Source organism: Hyla sarda, chromosome 6, assembly GCF_029499605.1.
Source record: "Hyla sarda isolate aHylSar1 chromosome 6, aHylSar1.hap1, whole genome shotgun sequence".
Classification (NCBI taxonomy): Eukaryota; Metazoa; Chordata; class Amphibia; order Anura; family Hylidae; genus Hyla; species Hyla sarda.
The window spans coordinates 220526294-220552228 of NC_079194.1; the positions used below are offsets into that span (position 1 = coordinate 220526294).

General features: G+C 42.5%; 2 protein-coding genes across 5 annotated transcripts in view; one reads left to right on the forward strand and one right to left on the reverse strand.

The window, feature by feature from the left end:
* Positions 1–24989, reverse strand: KBTBD4 (kelch repeat and BTB domain containing 4). 4 transcript variants are annotated; one of them, XM_056526557.1, is made up of 7 exons: positions 24885–24989; positions 19665–20297; positions 15727–15833; positions 10902–10979; positions 10440–10520; positions 9735–10093; positions 9433–9658 (listed from the first exon to the last, which is right to left on the reverse strand). In XM_056526557.1, exons 2-7 carry the CDS (start codon positions 20266–20268, stop codon positions 9457–9459), a joined length of 1431 nt encoding a protein of 476 aa, XP_056382532.1. In that variant the 5' UTR covers positions 20269–20297; positions 24885–24989; the 3' UTR covers positions 9433–9456. The 4 variants fall into 4 exon arrangements, with proteins under 4 accessions (XP_056382530.1, XP_056382531.1, XP_056382532.1 ...); XM_056526558.1 differs by lacking the exon at positions 10440–10520; XM_056526555.1 differs by lacking the exons at positions 9433–9658; positions 9735–10093; positions 10440–10520; positions 10902–10979 and adding an exon at positions 1–4128 and having other exon boundaries at positions 24885–24985.
* NDUFS3 (NADH:ubiquinone oxidoreductase core subunit S3) overlaps positions 24939–25935 on the forward strand; it is a 20484-nt gene continuing 19487 nt past the window's right edge. The window contains exon 1 of the mRNA XM_056526561.1: positions 24939–25081. Coding sequence (XP_056382536.1) covers positions 25033–25081 — 49 coding nt within the window. The 5' untranslated portion in view covers positions 24939–25032. The remainder of the gene's footprint in view (positions 25082–25935) is intronic.

Sequence of the window (25935 nt, forward strand, 5' to 3'; positions counted from 1 at the left end):
GACATCACGAACTTCCACCCCCGTGGTCGGGAGGAATTAGCCAGAGAACCTCCAGCGCTTCCGGAAGTAGTTACAGGTGGGTGCCGACTGCTATATTGTGGGGGTCCCCAGCAGCAGGACCCCGGCGATCTGACATCTTTTCTCCCATCCTTTGGATAGGGGATAAGATGTCTAGGGGCGGAGTACCCCTTTAAGCCTGCATAAATGAGTTCAGCTTTCAGGTGCTCCGGTGGGCTGGATACTCTTTCCTAGGACTGTATCCACCTTTTCCAGCCCACTGGAGCACCTGAAAGCTGAACTAATTTATGCAGGAAAAGTAATCAACTGCTGAGCCGAGAAGTTCGTGACGAATCTAGTCACTGTAACTTCGCTCATCTCTAGTCTCTATAAAAGGTAGATACATTTCAGTAAGCAGGGCAAACAGCTGGATCTGAGAAGATAAAACAGTTCCTCGTCAATGTACATGATACTGGCAATGGCAAGAGCACGCAGCCAGGGTTAGACTTAGGTTGGGTTAGACAGATTCACTGCAAATTCAGCATATGAAATCTATATAAAAAAAACTGAGTTACTGAATCAGCTAAGGGAAAAGCTATAGGTTGTAGTGTTTTCCACACAGAAGCATAAAATAGCAAAAGAAATACATTCAAAATGTACCCTCAAAGCAACATAGTTCTTGCAACAGTATTATAACAGACTCAATGTGCAACCAGAGTGATCTGATTGGTCAAGCAAAGCCTAATAGCCCAGCTACTGAGAGGGACCCTATAAAGCAATCCAAAACCCAGCCTAAAGTTCTTGTTGGTGCTGCAGCATTTAGTCCCAGCCAGGGGGTCAGGGTACTCTCAGTCCGATGAGCAACCGATACTAGCCAATAAAAAAACATTGTGTGTGCAATGTATGGTCCAATTATAAAGCCAATATGACCATGAGGCCAAATTCTGGGTCCTGAAGCAGTTGATATCCAACACTTCTAATGATCATTTTCATACATAATGACAATTTTCCCAATCCTTTACTTTTCTTAGAGAAGGAATGGATCTGCACCATCGATGGCCCATAAAGTATCAACCTGAGTGGTAAAGTGTTGTCAATGACCCATCTTACAGACTTGAAACGGGTCTCCAAATTTAAAGGCCTTTTCTGTGTTGTAAATTTAGGAGTGAGTTATTTGTACAGGATCCATCCATGGGTAAACGCCTATGTCTAGGCACGAGAAACAAGGACGTTTTAAAAGGGTCATGGGGAGCAGATATATTCCTGCCATTTAGGCAGACCATACTATGTCCCTGGTATGGGTCCATGGAAGTAGGCTGTGCCACTTTACTATAGGTTCCTTGATCGGAACCCCAGAGAAAAAGCATCCCTCCTACAAGCAAGAACTGGAATGGCTGGACACTCCTTAGCCCCATTACTGGAAGTGGTTTGAGTCTAGGAAACTAGATTCTGGTGTCTTCTGTTCATATGGGTTATTCTATCAGAGACAATCCCTTTCAGAATGAGTCCCTGAGGGCAATCATCTGCACTACTCCTGGCACCCCAGGAAAAAACAGCTAATAAACACCACAATAAACTAAGAATCGGGAATGAACATGACTAGTTGTCCATGTAATAAGAGGGGGGCTTAAAAGGGGTACTCCGGCCTTGAGACATCTTATCTCCTATCCAAAGGATATTGGATAAGATGTCTCACCGCGGGGGTCCCTCCGCTGGGGACCCCTGCAATCTTGTATTCGCCACCCACCCACCTGACGGCCGTCACGCCCCCTCCCATAGACTTGCATAGCGGGGGTGACGCCACAAGGGGGCGGAGTCGTGACGTCACAATACTCCGGCCCCGTGGTCGCCACCCAGTTGTTTGTGAGCTGGCAAAGCAACATGCAGCTCAAACAGGTAGGTGGCGAATACAAGATTGCGGGGGTCCCCAGCGGCGAGACACCTTATCCCCTATCCTTTGGATAGGGGATAAGATGTTGCAGGGCCGGAGTACCCCTTTAAGTTTGCTAGGATTGTAGACGCTTGTACAAAGCAGGGGGACCCCCCTTTATAATATCCCTATGCCTCCTATATTTATTACCTCATCTGGTGAGCAGCCTATGGATCCGGGGATCTTTTGGTTTGTCAGGAGCACAAGTTGTCATTGTGTTATCCCTATGTAATGGACCTAGGTGTGTAACTGTTTAAGGCATTTTTCTCTCAAAACACCCTCTACATAACTAGAGAATAAAAACATGAAAAAACAGAACACCTTTAAAAAGGTTGTCTCAGCAAAAAACAACACTGCTTTACTAGGATATGCTATTTATATCCAATCACTGGGGGTCTGACCTTAATGAACCTTCATTGATTGGCTTTTGACATACTTTACATAGTTCACCCATTATGTTCAATGGCCATAATGTATCATTAGAAAATTACCTAAACTTTTTCTAATATTTCATTTTACTATCTACTGAATAATATAAAATAATAGATCTGGCAAGATGCCTGCCCCCATAATAATGTACAGGACCCCCGCGATCATACATCTTATGCCCTATCCTTTGGATAGGGGATAAGATGTATAAAGCCAGAGTACCCCTTTAATAGTACTCAGAATATTGGGTCAAATGGTTCTTATCTGCCGACACATTCTATGTTTCTTTGTTTGTGCGGAGACAACCCTTTTAAACTGAGAAAAGACCTCTATACACATTTAAGAAAAGTTGGTTGACCTGCTGAACTCTGAAGGACCAGCCAACTATCTAATGTGTATGGAGGTATCTAGCAGTGGCTTGTTCCCCTCTCTCCATTGAAAGCACATGTACCGAGCTGACTGTGCACATGTATTTGAAAGATGGAATTGCACAATTTAGCAGCATACGCAAAGTGCCTGCTACTCTTAGTTATTTTAGTAGACCCAGGAGCTGAATAACTAATAGAGAAGATTTTGTCGTCAGTCAGGTCAAATAAATACACAGATACTAGAAACAACTTGTTCATCCTATGCTGCCAGGTTCAAGACTGCTTTCCTGCTCTTCCACCTCCAAACCCAACAAGCTAGCTAAGCACAGATTAAGCAGCGACAAGAAACGTGACAACACAGGAGAGGAGAGTTGGCTGATCCAATATGCTTCCATAAATACCACCACAAATTGGTGGTTCGATCACTCTTGCTTCTTTATAAGGTTCATATATTTTGCAGTCTTAGAGCCCAAATCCAAGATTAAGAGATGTGCCAAAGCATTAAATGGCATATTCAACTGTTCCAAGTCATCAGACTGGGTATCATGCCAGTAAAAACTGCAGATTAGTAAGCAAAAACCGAATGCCGCTGGTTACTGTCACTACGGAGGTGGCTGGGTTTAACTTGAAGGTATTAGCGTCCCCTTTCTTGTAATGATCCCGGAACACGTATATGCACCCGTTGCAGCTGGCAATTTTCCAAAGAGATGGTCGTGAGCTCCAGACCTCGGGAAGACAAAGCCGTGTGAAGCTGTCCAGAAGTGGGTTATAACAAACCAGCGAATCTCCCTCGGCTACAATAAACACCAGGTCCTTGTGAACAGCTGCGTGCATTCGACCGGCAAATGGCAGCAGGTAGGGTTTGACATGGCACTTTTCAGTGTTGGTGTCAAAGCATTGAATGAGACGAGAAGGTTTTGTGAAAAAGTCAAGGTCGTTCTCCTCCCCTCCCATCAGGTAGATAAGCCCATTAAGATTTACCCCTGCTGCACCAGAGATGGAGACCTCCAGTTGACTAGTTTCTGTCCAGACATTGTCCTGCACTCGATAGTAAATGACCACGTTAGACAGAGAGTCTTGCAGCGTCTTACCGCCCAGAGAGTATATGGCATCTTTGCTGGGTACAGACACCAGAGTATGCTGTAGTCGATCTCGAGGAAGTGGTGCACATCGCTCCCAGTCCATAGTCTCCATATTACATTTCCACATACGACGAGGTATGGATCCTCCTACTACGTATAGGTCAGCACCATGCTTGCAGGCGGCAGTGATTTGGTGGCACAAGCTGTTCTGTCCACTTACACTAATAGAGTCATCCTGTGCACAATGCAGAGACACTGCGATAGAGTGTGTGCGAGATTCCTCCTTCCCGATCAGATAAATGTGGACGTTTTCCCCAATTTCCTTAAAGACACAAAAGATATTGAAACAGGTAAACATCTTATTGGTTATGCAGTTATGCTGAATAAAATAGTGGAGGTTTATTAAAAGGTGCTACCCATCGCAACCAGATTCCAGCTTTTATTTTTCACAAGTTTTAATAAAATGAAAACAGCAACATTCTTTAGTAGATTATTAAAGAGGTACTCCCCCCTAGACATCTTATCCCCTATCTAAAGGATAAGGGATAAGATAAGATGTCTGATCACAGGGGTCCCACGGCCACGCCCCTCGTGACGTCACGGCCACGCCCCTCTTGACATTGCACCACACACCCTCAATGCAAGCCTATGGGAGGGGGCATGGCGGCCGCCATGCCCCCTCCCATAGACTGGCATTGAGGGGGTGTGGTGTGACATCACGAGGGGCGAGGCCATGACATCACAACCCCCCGCCGCCCGCTCCAAGCGTTTGGAACAAAATGTTCAGAACGCTGGGGCAGCGGAGTACCTCTTTAAGGGGGAGGGTGCCACTATGAAAGGCCTTGTCTGTGGTAAGAAAACATTTGTAGGAAGACTAAAATATTTTAAACTCATTAAAAGGTGCATATGTTTTACTAAATTTGGTGTATCTTTGGGTAAAGATGCCTGTACACCTGCTATGAGCATTATATTTATGCTATACCGTAATTTGCACTAATTTTTGACATAAAAGTAAATCTGTTGTGCCAATGGAGACCACACCCTCCGCCGTAAACCCAACCCACTTTATCACTTTTAAAGCATACCTGTCAGATGCAATAAAACATATATATATTTAATATGTTACTCATTACCTAATCCTGACCATGTATATATAATTTATTTATTTTAAATACATCTTTTCTGTAGCTCACTTGCTTGAAATCCTCTTAAAGGGAGGGGCGTGGCGTCACTGTACATGCCTCAGTCTCCTCCCTCAGTATGCTGTCAGCATCTGTCCTCTCACCTCTATTCTGGCATTAGCAAAACTACAACTCCCAGCATGTCCTCACTGTCAGGGCAACCTGGAAGTTGTAGTGTTGCTTACCCTAGGGGAAGATGTGAGCAACGGTGGGCGGAGAGGTGAGCGGTGGCTGGCAGATATATAAGCGGTCGAGAGGGGGCTGACAATTGTGCGCTGCGCATTCCCGGGAGCTTTGCATCTGCTGGCATCAGCTATTTTTCCCCATGAGCTCCTAGCACTGGGGGGGGGGGGTAACAGCTGATGTTGGCTGTTGCGGAGCTCCAGTGTGATAAAAACTCCTGCATCCCTCACAGCTGACAGAATCTTGAGGAAAGGAGGAGTTTCCACCACACTGGCAGTGCAGGTCTTTACTTTGTGCTCGCCGAGCAGTCAAGCCTTGTCCGTTGTCCATGCATTATCATGACGCTGCCTTTGGACTTGTTAGTGTCTCAGCAGGTATGGGGACCCCTAGTGGCCAGTTTTTTAAGCCATGATTTCTATAAAAATGTAATAAAATTTTCTTATGAAGTATATTACAAAAGTTAATGTTTTGCCAAGATGTACAATAATTTTTGTATCTGGCAGTGTCCATTTAAGTTTTGATTGTTTTTATCCAAAAGCAAGGATTACAGCACTTTTGTCTCTAAGTCATGTCTGTTTGTAAAAGTGAACCATACGTAGTCACAGTGACTATGTTCGGGTCTCCAAATTGACTTAGGCCTTGCCTTTCCAAGCACGAATAGATTGGCATTCCATTTGAGGATGTCAGATATATCAGCAGGCAAACATGCATTGTGGTGCGAAAACACCCTTAATGAAATGGAAAACGTGAAAAGCAAACACCAAACAAACTATCAAGGTTAACTAATAAAAATATCTTCACGATGCCCATGGGGGGTTTGGAAAATCATTGGCATGCCCTGGACTGTATGGATACTTTGATACTGTGTTTGACCTGTTACGGACCATTCTATGGGCTTTGTGTATTGGCGTTATGATATATGGTATTCAGACCCATATGGTAGTAGTTAAGAATTCTGGGACATTCATCTATTCATAGCCATAAGCAGGGTCCTTCTGTGATATATCATGAATTGTACCCATTAGCCATCTTGCCTTCATTTCTTCCATGCACAGACTACCTATTATGTATTGTATGTCTAATATTGGTTTTCTTTTTTTGTGGGGATTCTATTATGAAGGATATAGGGGGAGATTTATCAAAACCTGTGCAGAGGAAAAGTTGACCAGTATAACCCATAGCAACCAGATTGCTTTTATTTTTAAAAAGACCTTTGGAAAATAAAATAAGTCATCTGATTGGTTGCTATGGGCAACTGCACCACTTCCTCTATACAGGTTTTGATTACGGTAATCCCCCTCAGTGTTTATGCAATAGGGTGTGTGTGTGTGTGTGTGTGTGTGTGTGTGTGTGTGTGTGTGTGTGTGTGCGCGCGCTCTACACAGCTTCAAAGAAGAACACCGACCTTCTGACATCTTGGGTACAACTTATCAAAAACCACCTCTGGTGCTCTTAGACATGTGATAAAGACCAGGGAATTTTACTGAAAGATTGGACTTTCATTTTACATAATGTAGTTAATAAGCATCAGTAGGGTTCTGATTCTCTGTCTTCACGATGCCTACACCTGCCTTTGACACAAGAATAGATTGGAGAAACAAAATGGTTGTGACCAAGATAGTGGAAAATCTACTGTTACAGAAAGACATAACACAATTAAAGGAGTACTCCGGCCCTAAGACATTTTCTCCCCTATCCAAAGGGGACCCCCAAAATCTTTCATGCAGCACCCAACTGTCTCAGCTGCACGCAGCGCTGGAGGCTCAGTGTCTGAAGCCTCACGACCACAGGGCCGGAGTATCGCATCACAACTCTTCCCCCTGCTCACGCCTCACCCCTTCAATGCAAGTCAATGGCGTCACGCCCCCTCCCATAGGCTTGCATTGAGGGGGTGGAACCCCCGCAATCAGACATCTTATCCCCTATCCTTCAGATAGGGGATAAGATGTCTTAGGGCTGGAGTACCCCTTTAAAAGGAAATCTGTCATCAGTATGTCCACTACGTCTTTGTACCTGTGGTGTATTATGGAATAAAATACCAACATGTTCCTGATCAGTATCACCAGCACTAACTTTTGATACAGGTTTGTAGTGTGGGCGACACTGATCAAAACAATACTTACCTCGCCCTGATCCATTGATGCGTTCCGCCGTTATTCTGCTTTTTGATGGTATGCTAATAAGGTGCTTGGGCCATGGGCGGAGCTGCTCTCCCTTCCCTGGGCAGGGTGACGTCACCATGGCTGGGTCGGCGCTCTGATTGGCTCATAAATATTGATATTCCCCATCCCTGCTCACTCTCTCTCTGAGCGCCAACCCAGCAGCAGTGTGCAAACAGGGAGGGGGAGTGGGGATAAATATTATTGAAGGGCAGAGTGGAGCGCCTTGACATCACTGTGCCAAGGAAAGTGAGCGTAGCTCCGCCCATACCCCAAGCAGCTCTTTAGCATACCAAGAAAAAGCGGAATTAAAGAAGAACGCAGCGATTGATCAGGACAAGGCAAGTATCCTTTGGATCTGCGTAAACTGTACTTCAAGCCTGCATAACAGGTTAGTGCAGGTGATAAAGATGACAAATTTCCTTTAACACATTTCAGCCACATAGGCAAAAATGTTACTTTTATTATTATTTTTTTTTTACTATTCAAAAAAAAAAAAAAAAAACACAACAGTAAAGGAATAATCAAAAAGTGAAAAACCAAGGAAACACCATCATATTCCTCATACCTTAAAATCCCTTCATAGAATCCATATTTTAGCTCCCCCCTACCCCTTTCCTTTTTACATATAAGCCTGCAGCCCCTCAGCTGCCACTCCCCCCCCTCATCTCATCTCCCGCACCCCTTATATTTGTACGATATTTCCTAACTTCCCCCTCCTTCAATGAAGACCACAAAGAACGGATCACAATTAGAGATAACATCTCCAACCGAGAGACAAGCAAGAGGAAAGGTAAGGAGGAAGGGGATAAAGCAGAGAAGGAGGAGAGATTGAGCGGAGAGAGAAAAAGAAAGATAGATATATATACATATATATATATATATATTATATATATATATCTATATATAAATATATATATAAATATATATCTCCAGTTCTTTTTACAGTCACATTTGGTGCTCCTTTTTCTCCCCGACTGAACCTTTTTAAAGTCACAGGCTTTGGCAGACTACACCCCAACCTTCTAGGGTGGTTTCTACCCATCTCAGACTGTTGAGATCGCGAGGCTTTCCAAGTTATTCAAATGAGCGCTGTCTCTCTTGTATCTGAGTATATGTATGAACCCCACCACAACACAACATATACACAAAAAAAAAAAGAAAAGGGGAGGGGGGCTTTGGAGCAAATAGTTCCCTAATAATAAAAATCTCCCTTCACCCTCACCTCCCTCTCCTTAATAGTGCTAAAATCGGTTATCTCCCCCCCTCTCCTCCACATTCCCCGTCCCTCATGGCCAAGAAAAAAAAAAAAGAGGAAGAAGAGAGGAAGAGAAAAAAATAAAATAAAAAGAGTGCATCAGAAGGGCTACAGGCCTACAAGCATTACAATTTCCTTTCCCCTACCCTCCCACATCTCATCTCCCCTTGATGGCACTGGAGAAAAGGAAGAAAAAATGAAAGAAAAGAAAAAAACGCTTAACTATTTCAATACATCCACCAATCTTATTACTTCTTCTTCTGGCATACATTTTATCCAACTATCCCATGTTAAATGGAATTTTTTTCAAACCTTCTATTTCCACTGCATTCCAAAATTCCATATTACGGTAATTATACTTACACATAGCCACATTCAAAATATACCACAGCCTATGCTTGAAATCCAGGCATACAACCTCAAGCCATGCTCCCTTCTGACATCATAACTGCAAGCCACGCCCCTTTCTAATGGTCCCGGCAGCGAAGAATGCTGGGAAATGTAATTTTAACAGGGTGTGCAGGAGGAAGGTGCAAAGAATAACAATTTAGCAGTGGGCAGAGGAGGATGGTTTATTTTATGTTCAGATCCAACTTTCATATTGTATTTACTTATTTTTGTTAAGTAATTCACAATAAAACAACTTCTCATATCCAAAATCCTTTTATTATGTATCCAAAACTCAAGTAAAAGCAAAAGTATTACAAGTAGTGGTAATGTAACTAAAACATTATTAATGTCCATTGACAAAGTTTCAAAAAACATAACTAAAACACAGACACGGAACATAACCTAAAAAATACAACATTATTTTCTTAGCCAAAGATTTTTTTTTCTTCATGTACTCTCTATCCAGATTTTGTAGGACATCAGAAGTTATTGAAGAGATTGTTTATTTTTGCAGTTGAGTACTCTGCAAACCATTTGAAACCTGTATAGGATCCTTTGGGATCCGGATAACTATCCCTGATCCGGTTAACAACACATGATGGAACTGAAACATGGTCTCCGTTTTGAAAGTAAGCATAAATCATGGCAGCAAAAGACTTGTAGGCCACCCAACGATACTTTCTAAAAAAACAGACAAAAAATTGTATTTTATTGCAACTCAAAAAGAAAAATTTACTCAAGTGAGTTTTTAACATACCTGTTATCATAGTTTTCATTCCTTTTTTTGCGTGAAAGGTCAATATTCATCCGTAAGTAGTGTACCAACATGTATCTATCCAACACTAGACGTTCAAATTCTGGATGGAGACAGACACATGTGCGTTCCCTCCGGAAACCTGTAATAGATGACATTTCATGGCAGCAGATGCTTTCTTCAATACTGGGCATCTCTTTGCAATTTGTACATTGACACCAGGCATTATTTCCTAATCTTCCTTCAGTGTCTTCGGGGGTCATCGGCTGCTGTTCATTTGGCCCCCATTTTGGGTCATCCTGAAAGCAATATGGATTTGCCATGTTCTCTGCGTCGATCCGTTCTTGCAAACGTTGTAAAACCTGTGTAAATAAGCATTTTAAATTGGACAAATATTTTATTATATTTGTTTGAATATTTTAATAGCAGGTGGATTTCCATAATCTGACAATTGTTATGGTGCATTCCCATTACAATTATGCAATATGGCTGCCGTATCCAGTGGGGAAATTTAAAAACCGTCCGCTGCTGAACAGAGCCAGATAGTGACTCCTGTCAGCTCATTTTTTGACCCGTATCAGTTTTATTGCCAGACAAAAAAACGTGGCAGACAACGGTTCAGTTGTGCAGCTGCTGTTTTTTAAATTTACCTGCCAGATCTGGCAGTCGTATTGCATAATCGCAGTTGGAATGTAGCCTAATTCTTACAGGGTTGTCATTGTGCCAGTTTCTTATTGGCCTGTCAATTACTACTTCTTCTTCTTCTTCTTCATATTCCTCATCTGAATCCTGAAAACATAAAAAAAAAAAAAAAAAAAAGACCATTTTATTTTGGGGGGAAAATAAAAATATAGGAATTACACTTTAAGGATAGGGTCACACGTAGCGCATCCGCAGCATATTTTACACATCTGCAGATGCGCTACTGCCCATCCCCAGAGGAGCTTAGGGAGCGGCCGCGATGAGAGCTGCGCATGCGCTCCTTCTGTGTCTGCTCGTAGGGGCAGATTGCTGCTGCAAGCAAGACACATGGGCACAGCTGGAGGCACACTCTAGGGATTGGTAGTAGTGCATCCGCAGCGTCAAATACGATGCTGATGCACTACATGTGACCTTACCCTAAAAGAGAAACAAAAAAATAAATTGCAAAAAAGAAAAATCAGCCATTACCCCGATTGATTCCCATTCTGCACTTTCAGTGGCAACTTCAACCTCAATCATTTCCTCTGTATCATACTCCTCCTCAATCTAAAAAATATATATATAACAATGAGTAAGAATTGTAAAAAAAAAATTATATATATATATACACACACACACACACACACACACACTATATGAATTTTTTGTTTTCAGACATCAGTAAATCAGAGAGGTAAAAAAGGGTGTCAGCAGTAAAAAGCTTTGATAAGGAATTCAAGCAAAGGACCACACTACTCCATAAATCAAGTGTAATTACCCTTCATCCATTTTAGAAAACAATAACTTTTTAGCTCTCGCAAATAGAATTTGTGAAAAGATGACACAGGATATAGAAACTGCTATATACAGTCATGGCCGTAAATGTTGGCACCCCTGAAATTTTTCTAGAAAATCAAGTATTTCTCACAGAAAAGGATTGCAGTAACACATGTTTTGCTATACACGTTTATTCCCTCTGTGTACTGGAACTAAAAAAAGGGGAGGGAAAAAAAATTTGGACATAATGTCACACCAAACTCCAAAAATGGTCTGGACAAAATTATTGGCACTCTTAATTTAATATTTGAATGCACACACTTTGGAAAAAATAACTGAAATCAGTCGCTTCCTATAACCATCAATAAGCTTCTTACACCTCTCAGCGCTGGAATGTTGGACCACTCTTCCTTTGCAAACTGCTCCAAGTCTCTCTTATTGGAAGGCGCCTTTTCCCAACAGCAATTTTAAGATCTCTCCACAGGTGTTCAATGGGATTTAGATCTGGACTCATTGCTGCCACTTCAGAACTCTCCAGCGCTTTGTTGCCATCCATTTCTGGGTGCTTTTTGACATATGTTTGGGGTCATTGTCCTGCTGGAAGACCCAAGATCTCGGCGCAAACCCAGCTTTCCGACACTGAGCTGTACAGTGCGACCCAAAATCCGTTGGTAATCCTCATATTTCATGATGCTGTGCACACATTCAAGGCACCCAGTGCCAGAGACTGCAAAACAACCCCAAAACATCATTGAACCTCCACCATATTTCACTGTAGGTACGGTGTTCTTTTCTTCCGTTTTCGGTAAACAGCAGAATGATGTGCTTTACCAAAACACTATATCTTGGTCTCATCTGTCCACAAGACGTTTTCCCAGAAAGATTTTGGCTTACTCGAGTTCATTTTGGCAAAATGTAGTCTTTCTTTTTTATGTCTCTGTGTCAGAAGTGGGGTCCTCCTGGGTCTCCTGCCATAGAGTTTCATTTCATTTAAAATGTTGATGGATAGTTCGCGCTGACACTGATGCTCCTTGAGCCTGCAGGACAGCTTGAATATCTTTGGAACTTGTTTGGGGCTGCTTATCCACCATCCGGACTGCGTTGACATCTTTCATCAATTAAACTAAAATTTTTCTCTTCCGTTCACTCCCAGGGAGATTAGCTACAGTGCCATGGGTTGCAAACTTTTTGATAATGTTGAGCACTGTGGACAAAGGCAAATCTAGTTCTCTGGAGATGGACTTGTACCCTAAGATTGTTGATATTTTTCCACAATTTTGGTTCTCATGTCCTCAGAAAGTTTTCTTCTCTTTCTGTTGTCCATGGTTAGTGTGGCACACACAGACACACAATGCAAAGATGAAGTGAACTTCTCTCCTTTTTATCTGCTTTCAAGTGTGATTTTTATATGGCCCACACCTGTTACTTGCCCCAGGTCAGTTTAAAGGAGCATCACATACTGGAAACAATCTTCTTTTTTCACAATATTGAAAGGGTGCCAATAAAATTGTCCAGACCATTTTTGGAGTTTGGTGTGACATTATGTCCAATTGGCTGTGTGTATAGCAAAACATGTGTTACTGCAATCCTTTTCTGTGATAAATACTTCATTTTCTAGAAAAATTTCATGGGTGCCAACATTTACGGCCATGACTGTACACCCTTTGCCAAAACCTTAATTTGTGAAATCAAATCTTTGGTGGGTAAAGGTGATGATGGTAGATATATAAAGGTTACTATATTACAGCAAATGTTTATGAGAGAAAACTGTGCAATTGAAATGATGTTTTATTACCCTGCTGTGCCGCCATAATCCTGGATACAAGATGAGATGTTGTCAGTCGTGGTCAGGCTGGTTCCATATTGCATCTTGCAGAATTTTTTCACTCACATATTTTGTAGGCGGGCCTGTAGATCCTAAATACCTGCAGGCCACCGAATCTCTAGTCCCAGCTGGTCCCAAAAATGCTTGATTGGTGATAACTGGCAAGCGGTCCGGCAAACGGGTTGCAATCTGGCGGAGACATTCCTGGGGTGTGGGCCCAATATCCTGCTGAAAATTGACAGTTGGAAGCCCAGAAATGAGAGGTAATGTGGCCGCAGGATGTCCTGGACATATCACGGAGCTGTTAGTGTCCCTGGTATCAGTACCAGATCATCAGTGGGGCAATGTGTTTGTCCACAGCAAAGGTTGAGGCACTCTTAATGAGGGCGCCATACTTAAGGGATCCTAAAGAGAACCTGGATTCATTATTGATTATCCGGTTCTAGTCCAGTCCAGGTTTATCACAGAAATACCACAAACAATGGCATAGGTGGCTGGCTGTCATAAGTGGCATGATGCCAAATGTCATTCTGCTGTGTGCCCCGAAATGGTCTGGGCATAGACGGGTGAGTAATTCAAGCGTCACTTGTCTAGATAGTGGACAAGGAAACTGTGGGAGATGCTAGTGCTTGTTGGCAGATGAACAGATACTTTATATTTGTGGTCTGTCTGAGCTGTACGGAGCCTGTTCACCGTGTACATGCCCTAAGGTAACCGCTTCTCATAACAGGTTGGTGAGAACAGTTTAGATGTCGGGGAATTTATCAAAATGACCATCCTGCTTCTCTTAGTCCAATAATGTGCCCCCCTTTCACATTTTATCAACTAGGAAAAGGTCTTAGTGAGAGATCACTGACTGCATGCTTGAGGCTTGTCTAACAGTCAAAGAGGTACACTACTCAAAAGTAGCCCAAGAGAGTCATTTTATAAGCAAGGGAGGGAAGCACTTTTATGGCTTGTTGTGTCAAGACCCAGTGTCTAATCAGACCAGATCTGTAATCATTAACATCTCTGCTTGCTGAGTTATGAATACATGTATAATTATTTTTTTTATGTTTCAAGGTAGAGTGTCTTTATGTAGAGATGTATTGTTTGTAGAATCAAATATACGGTACATTATTTGAGGAGGTGGGTGACATTGGCAGAACATATACCACTGCAGAAGTATGATTATACAGTCAGGGGGTGTGAATGTTGTACATTGAGGGGCTTGTATGTCTAATACACCCCCCCCCCCAACTGTATAATCCCACCCATCACATGATATTCCCTCCCATTATTAAAATGAAGTTCATGACGATCTGACTGATTCCCTAAACTCTCAGATCTCAGGAACAAAAGGTCATATTAAGAAACTGTGGAAAAGGTGTGTGATCAGGGCACCTAAGCTGTTTAATAATAATGCAGTCTCATTTTTGGGGGTTGGCCACAGGTCCTTTATAACAGTTAGTCTAGGTAAGAAGGGCAAACATTTCTTTGAGAAACATATCTGATTTGAAATGTAATTTCTAAAGCTGTAATTCCAAGAGATGATCAACCCAACTAATGGATGAAGCAAGTGTTCCAAAATGTAAATAAAAACCTCTGCTTTGCTATGGGCTCTGTTCACACAGTCAGTTTTACTAATCAGACTTTCTAGGATATTTCCACAGCAGTGCAGTGTATGGTATAACGCATTAGGGGACCCTAGTGAGTTATACCATACACTGTGCTATACTTGCTATTCATCAGGGTTTGTCAGCATAAGAATTTTGCTAAGCCATGATGCTAGTATAAACAGAACCGCCTGCCCATATTAGTATATATTCATATTAAAGGGGTACTCCGCCCCTAGACAGAGATAAGATGAGATAAGAGATAGATGTCTGATCGCATGGGCCCTGCTACTGGGCACCCGGCATTCATTTAGAGCGTCGGTTTCAGCGCCGGAGGCTAGTGACGTCACAGCCACAGCTGTCATGCCCCCTCCCATAGACTTGCATTGAGGGGGAGTGGTCATGACATCACGAGCAGGGCGTGGCCATGACATCACGAGCCTCCACCCCGCCAGTCATCCGGCACGGAACAAAGTTCACTCCGTGCACCAGATGTCTAGGGTGCAGCAGCAGAGATCGTGGCCAGCGGTGGGACCCCTGCAATCAGACATCTTAGCCCCTATCCTTTGGATAGGAGATAAAATGTCTAGGAGCGGAGTACCCCGTTAAGTCACACGTTCTATTCACATGCAGTTCTTTGTACTTTTTACAGTATACCATACATTTATGTTTTTACTATAAACCCTGCCTCCTCCATTGGCTCTCTAGTTGTGTAGTTTTGTATTTTTATGTGTGACATCTGTAGCAGCGTTTTGAATGAATGATGAAGAGTTACTGTCAATCATACTGCATTACATTCATTTTGTCTCTTAGACACCATACCGCCATAGTACTGTGCTGAGCTGCCAACCATTCGTCCTAGCCTAAGAGACAGAAAGCCTCCTATGAGACTTTCCAGGCACTTCTCCAAACAGGATGATCTGACTAATACAGGCCATGAATATTCATGAGCATTCTAAGCCTGAATGTAGATAGCGTCATGTTGTCTGTACTATTAGAAAAGAAAAGCAACATCCTAAGAGGCATGTGAAATACTGGCACGGAGGGTACAGAAAATATCAAAAAGCAAAAGTGGTGTTGCAGTAATACTGCCAAAGGTACTGCCAAAAACACCTACCTTCAGGCTAGAGAGCAGCATTTCCGAAAATCCATCCCGCTCTTCCTTATTGAAATGGATCCAGTTCTTTATCGCTACGGTTGGATTCTGTGAGCAGGGAACGCCGTCTGGCAGGAAGAACAGCAACAATTAGGAGGAAATGCTATAAGGTAAAAGACAAAATTCAGACAAGATTCAGCCATTATAAGCCATTTGTCACAGTATGATGGTAAACTGTACCACAAGACGGCACCCAAGTTGAATTCCTTAAATTTTTTAAAGATCTCTGACTGCGGTCAGTGAATGCAAACAGTAGTGTTTGCATTCACTGACCGCAGTCAGAGATCTTTAAAAAAATTTAAGGAATTCAACTTGGGTGCCGTCTTGTGGTGCAGTTTACAATCATACTGTGACAAATGGATTATAATGGCTGAATCTTAAAGGGGTACTCCCCCCTAGACATCTTATCCCCTATCCGAGGCACAGTGCAAACAGGTTACAAAGAGTGTGTATTTCTCTCTCTCTTTGGAGGACCTCTTCTGTATTCTACACAAAACCCATTATTTTGAATGGGCACTGTGTAAAAATGTATTTCACGTGTGGTGGCACACCAGGAAAATGGCACACAAAGGGGTATTCCGGGATTTTTATTTGACTATGCTACAGGGACTGTAAATTTAGTGCAGTTCATAATATAGTGTCTGTAACGGTGCTTCATGGTGGTCAAGCAATTCTTGTGATTTTTGCCCCAATGTTTATTTTTAACAGCATACAAAATTATTTTTCCCAGGTTGCAGTACGACCAGACACATTACATCACTAGTCAGGTATTCTGAGGGAGCCTGGGTTGAGTGACCGCTGGGTGGGAGGGAGATCATTCTACAAGGAATTTTAGTTATGCAACAGCTGGAGGCACCATGGTCAGAAAACACTGGTCTATTACATAGACAATATCACAGGAGTTTTTCAGTGGGTGGGGTGGCTGATGTGAGGGGGGGGGGGGAAGTGACCTCACACTCTTAAACAAGGAATTATGGGACTTGTAGTTTGAGGGAATGAACTCTAACAGGAAATAGCCACTTCACAAAAAGCTAGCCACAGAGTTATGGTAATCTCACAACATAGCCATTTAGCTCCAAGACAAGCAACGATTCCTCAAAGCATGTCCATTACTGTCTGGCAGTACGTACTAAAATCACTTTATGGTGGATAACCCATTTAAAGGGGCACTCCGCAGTGCTCTCTGCTGATAACTCTGCCCATTTTAGGAACTGTCCGGAGCAGGAGAAAATCCCCATAGCAACCCTATCCTGCTCTGGACAGTTCCTAAAATGAACAGAGGTGTCAGCAGAGATCACTGTGGAGAGACAGAAAAGAAATCCAAAAAGCAAAGAATTTCCTCTGTAGTATTAAGCAGCTGTCCTGGAAGGGTTAAGATTTCTAAATAAAAGTAATTTACCAATCTGTTTAACTTTTTGGCACCAGTTGATAAAAAAAAAAAAAAAAAAAAAAAAAAAGTTTTCCACCAGAGTACCCTTTTAAAGGGGTTCTCCGGTGCTTAGACATCTTATCCCCTATTGAGGGGCGGAGCGTGACGTCACACGGGGGCCAGAGAACTGGAAGTAAATGAAACAGGACCTACAGTAGGACCAGAAGTAAGTAAGTATCTTTTGTTCTACAGTCCAAGAACTATATAATTTATTTTAAAATGCTGGAATAACCCTTAGAAGTTGTCAAAAGTGGTTAAAGGTGATGTCCGGCCAAAATTTCTAATTAAAATATGGACAGGAAGAGAGGTTGTAAGTACAAAAAAAAAAAAAAAAAGTCTTACCTTCCTCATTCCTGTGCCTCTGCCAGTAAAACAGAGCTCCGCTGCTTTTGGGTTTGGTAAGGTGATGTCACATGACCACCCATCCATTATGCAGCTGCAGCGGTGTCCTGCCTCAGCCACTGATTGGCTGAGTGAATGTGTGACATGTCACTGAACCAAATGAGACAAAAGTAAGCTGGAACTGACAATTTTGGCCATTTCAGCCAATCATCAATTGAAAATAATTCACAAACCATCCCTCAAATGGCTGACAGCAGATTATTGCCTGCCAAAAATGTGATTTGCCAGGTTGGATTTTTAGGCCATGTTTACACCTAAACATTGACATTGAATTCTGCACAGAGTTTTCGGAGCAGCCCCATTATATTTCACAGGATTCTGCTGCACTGTGCACAGATGTTCCTGGCACGGAAATTTCGGTTTCAGTGTCTGCAGAAAGAATGAATGAGTCTGCGGACTCCGCACAGAATGCACTATCGTCCGTGCGGTCCTAGCGCCGTCATGTTCTGCCACCACCCGCAGTCTGCGGAATGTCCGCACATAGATTTTCCGTACGGACATTCGGAAGTGTAAACATAACCTAACTGTGGTTGGCTAAAAATATAAGTGTTTGGTCAGCCAAATTCAGCCAATCATTTGCCACTTTGCACAAGCCCACTGTTATTTATTTTTAAACCTTCCTCCTCTACTTTAGTCTGGCATGCTGCTGGTGCGATAGTACATACAAAAAGGTACACTGATAATTGATCGGCCGCATTTCTAACTGATTCAAGTCATGTGTGTATGGCCAAATTAAAAGGGGTACTGCAGAGGAAAGAAAATATTTTAAATTATCTGGTGCTGGAAAATTATACAGATTTGTAAATTATTTCTATTTAAAAATCTTAATCCTTCCAGTACTTATCAGCTGCTGTATGCTCAAGAGGAAGTTGTGTAGTTCTTACCAGTCTGACCACAGTGCTCTTTGCTGCCTCCGCTGTGTCAGGAACTGTCCAGAACAGTAGACGTTTGTTATGGGGATTTGCTTCTACTCTGGGCAGTTCCTGACAAAGAAAGAGGTGGCATCAGAGAGACTGGAAAGAGCAACACAACTTCCTCTGCAGTATACAGCAGTTGATAAGAACTGGAAGAACTGGATTTACAACTCTGTATAACTTTCTGACAAGTTGATTTGAAAACATTTTTATTCCTCCAGAGTAACCCTTTAAAGGGGTACTCCGGTGAAAACCTTTTTTCTTTTAAATCAACTGGTGGCAGAAAGTTAAACATATTTGTAAATTACTTCTATTAAAAAATCTTAATCCTTCCAGTACTTATTACCTGCTGAATGCTACAGTGGAAATTCCTTTCTTTTTGGAACACTGATGACATCCCGAGCACAGTGCTCTGCGCTGACATCTCTGTCCATTTTAGCAACCATGCATAGAAGATGTATGCTAAGGGCAGCACGGTGGCTCAGTGGTTAGCACTGCTGCCTTGCAGTGCTGGGGACTTGGGTTCAAATCCCACTAAGGACAACAATAAATAAAGCGTTATTATTATAATGTCAGCAGAGAGAACTGTGCTCGTGATATCATCAGAGAGCATTCCAAAAAGAAAAGAATTTCCTCTGTAGTATTCAGCAGCTAATAAGTACAGGAAGGATTAAGATTTTTTAATAGAAGTAATATACAAATATGTTTAACTTTCTGCCACCAGTTGATTTAAAAGAAAAAAAGGTTTTCACTGGAGTACCCCTTTAAAGGGGTTGCCAAGGGTGCAGACGAGTTCTTACCTATTCTTCTCCCTGGACAACCCTGTTGGCAATGTCGGATTTATTCGATCTGGTGCTTAAGCATTTTTAACATTTGCGCTAGCTTCAAGCTGTGGTAGATTTTCAGATTAACTTGCATCGGTTACTGCCGTTTTTGAGGAGGACTGCGGTGGCCCCGTCCCTTTTATAAATTTGCTACTTTTTATGCCAAGAACTGGCATAATTACAATAGTTGGGATAGTTTACTCTTCTGTTTTGAAAGCAGGTCTCCAGCGAACGTAAAACTACAACTCACAGCATGCATCCACCTGTCAGAGTTGTGTAACATCCGTGGAGTAACCATTACAGAATATTGTGCTAACTATAGAGATTTACCTGCAATAATGTCTGTAAGCAATCGCAGAGGCAGGTTCAGGAATTCTTCCGTGTCACATAGCTGGGACAGGTGGGTTTTGGCGCAGTTTTTGGCTGCAGTATAAAGGGAGACGTCGCTGTGCTGATCTGCCAACCACATAATCTGTAAACAGTTTTTCACCTGCACCGTCCTAACCAGGAAGCGAGAGCACTCTTCAAACAAAGCGGTCAGCTGGTACATGTCTGCCACCTCATAGGTCTCCTGCAACTCCTCCAGCCGCAGCTTCACTGTCCCATGATAGATGTAATCCACCAACAACTGGAATACACTCACACTGACATCCTGCAGCTCTATGACACGGTTACGCCCTTCCTTTAGATTTGAAGTAAACATGGAGCGAAAGAAGCAGCTCTGGGCTGACAGAACCAGTCGGTGCAATTGGAACTCTTTCCCCTCCACTAGGATAGTGACGTCAGCAAACAGCTCGTCCTCCATGCAAAGCTTCATGATGCTCTGAGCCACACGACTGCTATGGGAGCGATCCGTAAAGGTGTACGTCACAAAATAATTCTCCTCTGTGGAGCTGGCCAGGTTCTGACCCGCAGCCTCGTCTGAAGGCTCCATGCTTTTAAATATGCCTGAAATTTGCTTCCCTGGAAGATAAAAGTACAAAACACATGAAACAATAAGACTGAACACTTTATTACTGTTATTTACAGTGCAGTAAAGCATTCTCCTGACCCAAAAAAGACCTCTGTAACATCTGAATTTTACAAAAAGCACAATATGACACATTGTTATCGGAGGTACGGCCTCAAAAAGGTGTTGTTGAGGCTTCAAAAATGTATGGCCTGTCCTCAGGATAGGTCTTCAACATTAGATCGGTAGGGGTCTGACTACCAACACCTCTGCCAAACTGCTGTGTGAAGGGTCCGCAGCGCTAACACGAGCATCACAGCAGGTTAGGGAATAACTATCTAATCACTCCATTTATTCTCTATAGGGGCCATGGACATAGTTGTACATTTTACTTGGTTATCTTTGGCAACTCCAATAGAGAATGTATGGAGCGGCGATGCACATGCATGTCCCACCACTCCATTCTGACAAGTGACTCGGGTCCTTCTGGGGGGGGGGGGGGGGGGGTTGCTATTGGGTTCCCTGTGATTAGATATATATCTTCTATGAGATATCTACCCTGGGCATAGTGGATTACTTTAGGAGATGGGTTCAGTATCCTGTGGATCTCCTACCGTTGCAAAACTATAACTCTCTGCATGCCCTGACAGTTTCCCAACAGCTGGAGAACACTGCATTGGGTAAACCTTAGCTCTGAATAAAGTAGAAATAGTGGAAGTCAGCTTAAGGCTGCATGCACACCACGTTCTTGCAATACAGTTCCCGTATCAGGTTTTTGATGAAAAACGGATTCCTCAAAACCTGACAGAACTGTATCAAAACGTGTGTACAAATTTTAAATCATACACAATTGAAAACCGGATACGGTTTGAAAAATGATGTCCGGTTGCATCCGTTTTTTAAGAGAAAAAAAAACGTATATGTTTTTAACTTTTCACTCCATTTTGAATAAAGTTTGACTTGTTTGATTGAAATTCCAAGAAAAAAAACTGTGCAAAGTCAAAAACCGTATGGAACCGTAAGCATATACAATTCTGTACAGTTCCCATTGACTCCCATGTTTAAAAAAAAAAAAAAAAAACGTGTACGGTTTAATACAGTTTTTCACCCGGACCAAAAACTGTGGTAGACTACTGTTTTGGGTACGGGTAAAAAAAATTGACAAAACCGTATAAGACGCAAAACGGACTAAACCAGATGATGCGTTTGACATACGGTTTACAATGTTAAGTCAATGCATACAGTTTTCTATACAGTTCAATACAGTTTTTAACTTGAAACCGTATACGGGAACTGTATAGCAAAAACGTGGTGTGCATGCACCCTTACTCATCCATGCGCACCGCAATCTCCAAACAAATGTAGAAACAAGTACATAGCAATCCAGCGCATAAAACTTCAGGTTTATTGGATAAAACTTCTCAGAAACAAAGACAAGTAGAACATACCATGCAGAGGAGAATCAGCAATTACGCGTTTCGGGTCACGTGACCCTTCATCAGAATGGCGCAACATGGGAATACACAGGTATTTAAATGGTGTTCCACAGGTGAGGAAGAGACAGGCAATGAAAAAACGTCATTAACCCCGAGGCTTCCGCAAGAGGGAAAAGCACCTTACATAAAACAATGATTTAACCCTACCACCACTGGATGTTAAAAGTGAAACAAAAAACTATCAATAGTGGCTAAAATGCTTATTGCGGAGGATGGATAATACAGCACAGAAAGATAAGGTACTAGAAGCAACTATGACACTCAATCCAGATATATAGATAAAAAGAACTCGCTCTGTTTATTCCTTACACGCTCAGTAATGAAATATAATATCAGACCTGAGATTGAGACCGTGTGGATGATAGCTTCTCAACTAGAAATCCAAAATACTTCACAGTTACGGAGGAGCTTGATCATGTCCCCACCTCACTTAGGTTTGTTCCCTTTCACATGAAAAGAGAGGGACAGGAGATCACCAGAGTGAATATCCCGAAAATGGCTTGACACACTCGAGGGGGGAGATTTATCAAAACCTGTGCAGAGGAAGAGTGGTGCAGTTGCCCATAGCAACCAATCAGATTGCTTCTTTCATTTTCCACAGGCCTCTAAAGAGGCCTGTGGAAAATGAAAGAAGCAATCTGATTGGTTGCTATGGGCAACTGCACCACTCTTCCTCTGCACAGGTTTTGATCAATCTCCCCCGAGATGTTCACACGATGCGGATTACAAACCCCTCTGAGATACTCCTGAATTCTCAATTGTAATGGTCGTTTAGTACTGCCAATTAGAGATGAGCGAACTTACAGTAAATTCGATTCGTCACGAACTTCTCGGCTCGGCAGTTGATGACTTATCCTGCATAAATTAGTTCAGCTTTCCAGTGCTCCGGTGGGCTGGAAAATGTGGATACAGTCCTAGGAAAGAGTCTCCTAGGAATGTATCCACCTTTTCCAGCCCACGGGAGCACCTGAAAGCTGAACTCATTTATGCAGGATATGTCACATCAACTGCCAAGCCGAGAAGTTTGTGACGAATCGAATTTACTGTAAGTTCGCTCATCTCTACTGCCAATGTATGAAAAATTACACATAGTACATATAATTCTATATATCACGAACGGCGTCTGACAATTTATGAAGGACTTGATGGGCTGTTTGTGTTGTTCAGTAAGTCCAGGTGTATTAGATCGGTAGGGGTCTGACTACCAACACCCCTGCCAAACAGCTGTGTGAACACGAGCATCACAGCAGGATAGGGAATAACTATCTAATCACTCCATTTATTCTCTATAGGAGCCATGGAGATAGTTGAATGTTTTACTTGGTTATCTTCAACAACTCCAATAGAGAATGTATGGAGCGGCGACAAGTGACTCGGGTCCTTCCTCTCAAAATCACAGGGGGGTCCCAGCTGTTGGACTCCCTGTGATAAGATATATATATCTTCTATGAGATATCTAACCTGTGGAAAGGGGATTACTTTAGGACAGTGTTTCCCAACCAGGGGGCCTCCAGGTGTTGCAAAACTACAACACCCAGCATGCCCGGACAGCTGGAGGCACCCTGGTTGGGTAAGGCTGGGTTCACACTACGTTTTTGCCATACTGTTTTCAATCCATTTTTCTAAAGAAAACCGTATGGCAAAAAAAATCGATGGAACAGTATAGAAAAAAGTAACCCGTATGCTTTTTTAAACAGTATACTGTTTTTAAAAGTGCATACAGTTCCGTCAGTTTTTATAGAAAAAAACCCCATACGTTTTAAAAAATTTTGTCCATTTTTAACGGGAGGGGTCTTGGGTGGGGACTTTAGGATTCAAATGCGCATGTGCAAAGTAAAAACGTGTACGTTTTTCCCATATGGAACCGTATACATGTGCGTTTCCCATTGACGTCCATGTTAAAAAAAAAACGTATGCGGTTGCAGTACGGTTTTTAAACCGGAGTCAAAACCGTGGTTGACCACAATTTTGTCTCCGGTTTAAAAACCGTACTGCAACCGCATACGTTTTCTTTAACATGGACGTCAATGGGAAACGCACATGTATACGGTTCCATACGGGAAAAACGTACACGTTTTTACTTTGCACATGCGCATTTGAATCCTAAAGTCCCCACCCAAGACCCCTCCCATTAAAAATGGACAAAATTTTCAAAAACGTATGGGATTTTTTTCTATAAAAACTGACGGAACTGTATGTACTTTTAAAAACAGTATACTGTTTAAAAACACATACGGTTTACTTTTTTCCATACTGTTCCATCCGTTTTTTTGCCATACGGTTTTCTTTAGAAAAACGGATTGAAAACAGTATGGCAAAAACGTAGTGTGAACCCAGCCTACACTGAATAAAATCCAAGCAGCGTTCCCCCCACCTGTGGCTTTCTATCTTTCTTTCTACCTCAAAGCATGCTGGGAGTTGTAGTTCTGTACATTAGGCACAATGTATACTGCTATAATTCAATCAAATGGAATAGAAGGAGGACATCTGCTGCGCACCTGACAGCCAAGGCCTAGCAAAAACCTTGCTACATATACACATGTGCCTTATGCCAACGTATTCTTTTTTTTTTTTTTTTTTTTTTTAATACGTTATTAATCAGTCTTAAATCTTAAAAAATGGCGCCATGTGGTAATAACATTTTAAGCACAGTTTTGCAATGTATGTGCCATTTTCCCCTCAGTGACTCAAAGTCTATACTCCAGAACACATGTATACAGGTTAAAAATAAGCTTTAAAGCCATGTGAACATTACTTAGGATAAGTCAGGGAGATGGATGATGGAGTTTGAAGCCTGATGACGTCACATGACGTATAAGGCGGCCGTATGATAACGCAATGTGATCCAGGGTAGGACATAAGCAACCTGGGATTACATAGGGCAGTGTTTCCCAACCAGGGTGCCTCCAGCTGTTGCAAAACTACAACTCCCAGCATGCCCGAACAGCCAAAGGCTGTCCGGGCATGCTTGGAGTTGTAGTTTTGCAACAGCTGGAGGCACCCTGGTTGGGAAACACTGACATAGAGAGTGGATGGCGGCCTCCTACACTGTGTATAAGTACGGGGCCAGATAACATTCCCTCCCCATAACCATAATTTACCGACCCGGTGCTGTCTGCGCCTCCTCTTGCCCTCTATTCCCGGAACTGTGTGAACCCGGAACCTGACGCTAGCGTCAATTACCGGAAGTTACCGGGGGACTGCTTTCATAGTCGGACCTGTTCCGGTTGCCCTTGTCTGTCCGTCCGGAGAAATGATGCTTGCTGGAGTGCGGACGGCGCAGCGGGCTCTGCTCCGGGGAGGTGAGGAAATAGGCATTGTGGTACTACAAGTCCCAGTATGCACTGATAAGCAAACTTTAGGACAGTAGGTCCCATCCTATGGCTTTTCTTCTATTGCAAAGCTACACCTCCCAGTATGCCCTGACAGTTTCACAACAGCTGGAGAGCCACAGGATGGGGAACACTGCATTGGGTACACCTTTCATCTATAGCCTTTGTTTGTGTAACTACAAATCCCAGCATGCCGACACTTGCCTTTTCCCAAATCAGAACCTGCCTCTTGAATAGAATGCCCACCTATATACTGTATTCTATATACCGAGGCTGAAGTTCGTTTCTTATTCGTGCATTTTCTTCTAGGTGACTATAACAAATTAACCTTTTCTCCTGTTATTTATAAAATCTAGATTGTTTTTTGATGAAAAATAATGATAGTAAACAATGGATGAAAAAATATGCATTTTGAATAACAGGAATTTAGTGGGTTAAACACCATTGGGCCACTGACTTAGGGGTGGAAATGTAAAGAGTAAAGGCCCCTGCATTATACCCAACTGTATCCAGCTTGGCCCAAACTGTAAATTGGCAAGAAAACAGGTGCCAACCTTACCAACTATATACATTTTCTGCAATTTGTGTAAGTAACTGGTGATTTCAAGGGGTTAAAAGCCGATGGGCCACTGACCTACATAGTTCATAATGTCCAAGTGGAAACAGCTCACCTCCGGACTGTTAGCACCCGTGCTCGGATAGGCCGGTTCTGCCCCCGGCCACACAATGAAGGAACAGAGAAGAAATATCCAGCATCCAGGTAAGTTCCAAGGGTATACTTTATTGGAGGTAGCAAATACACGTATATCTCTGATGCGTTTCGC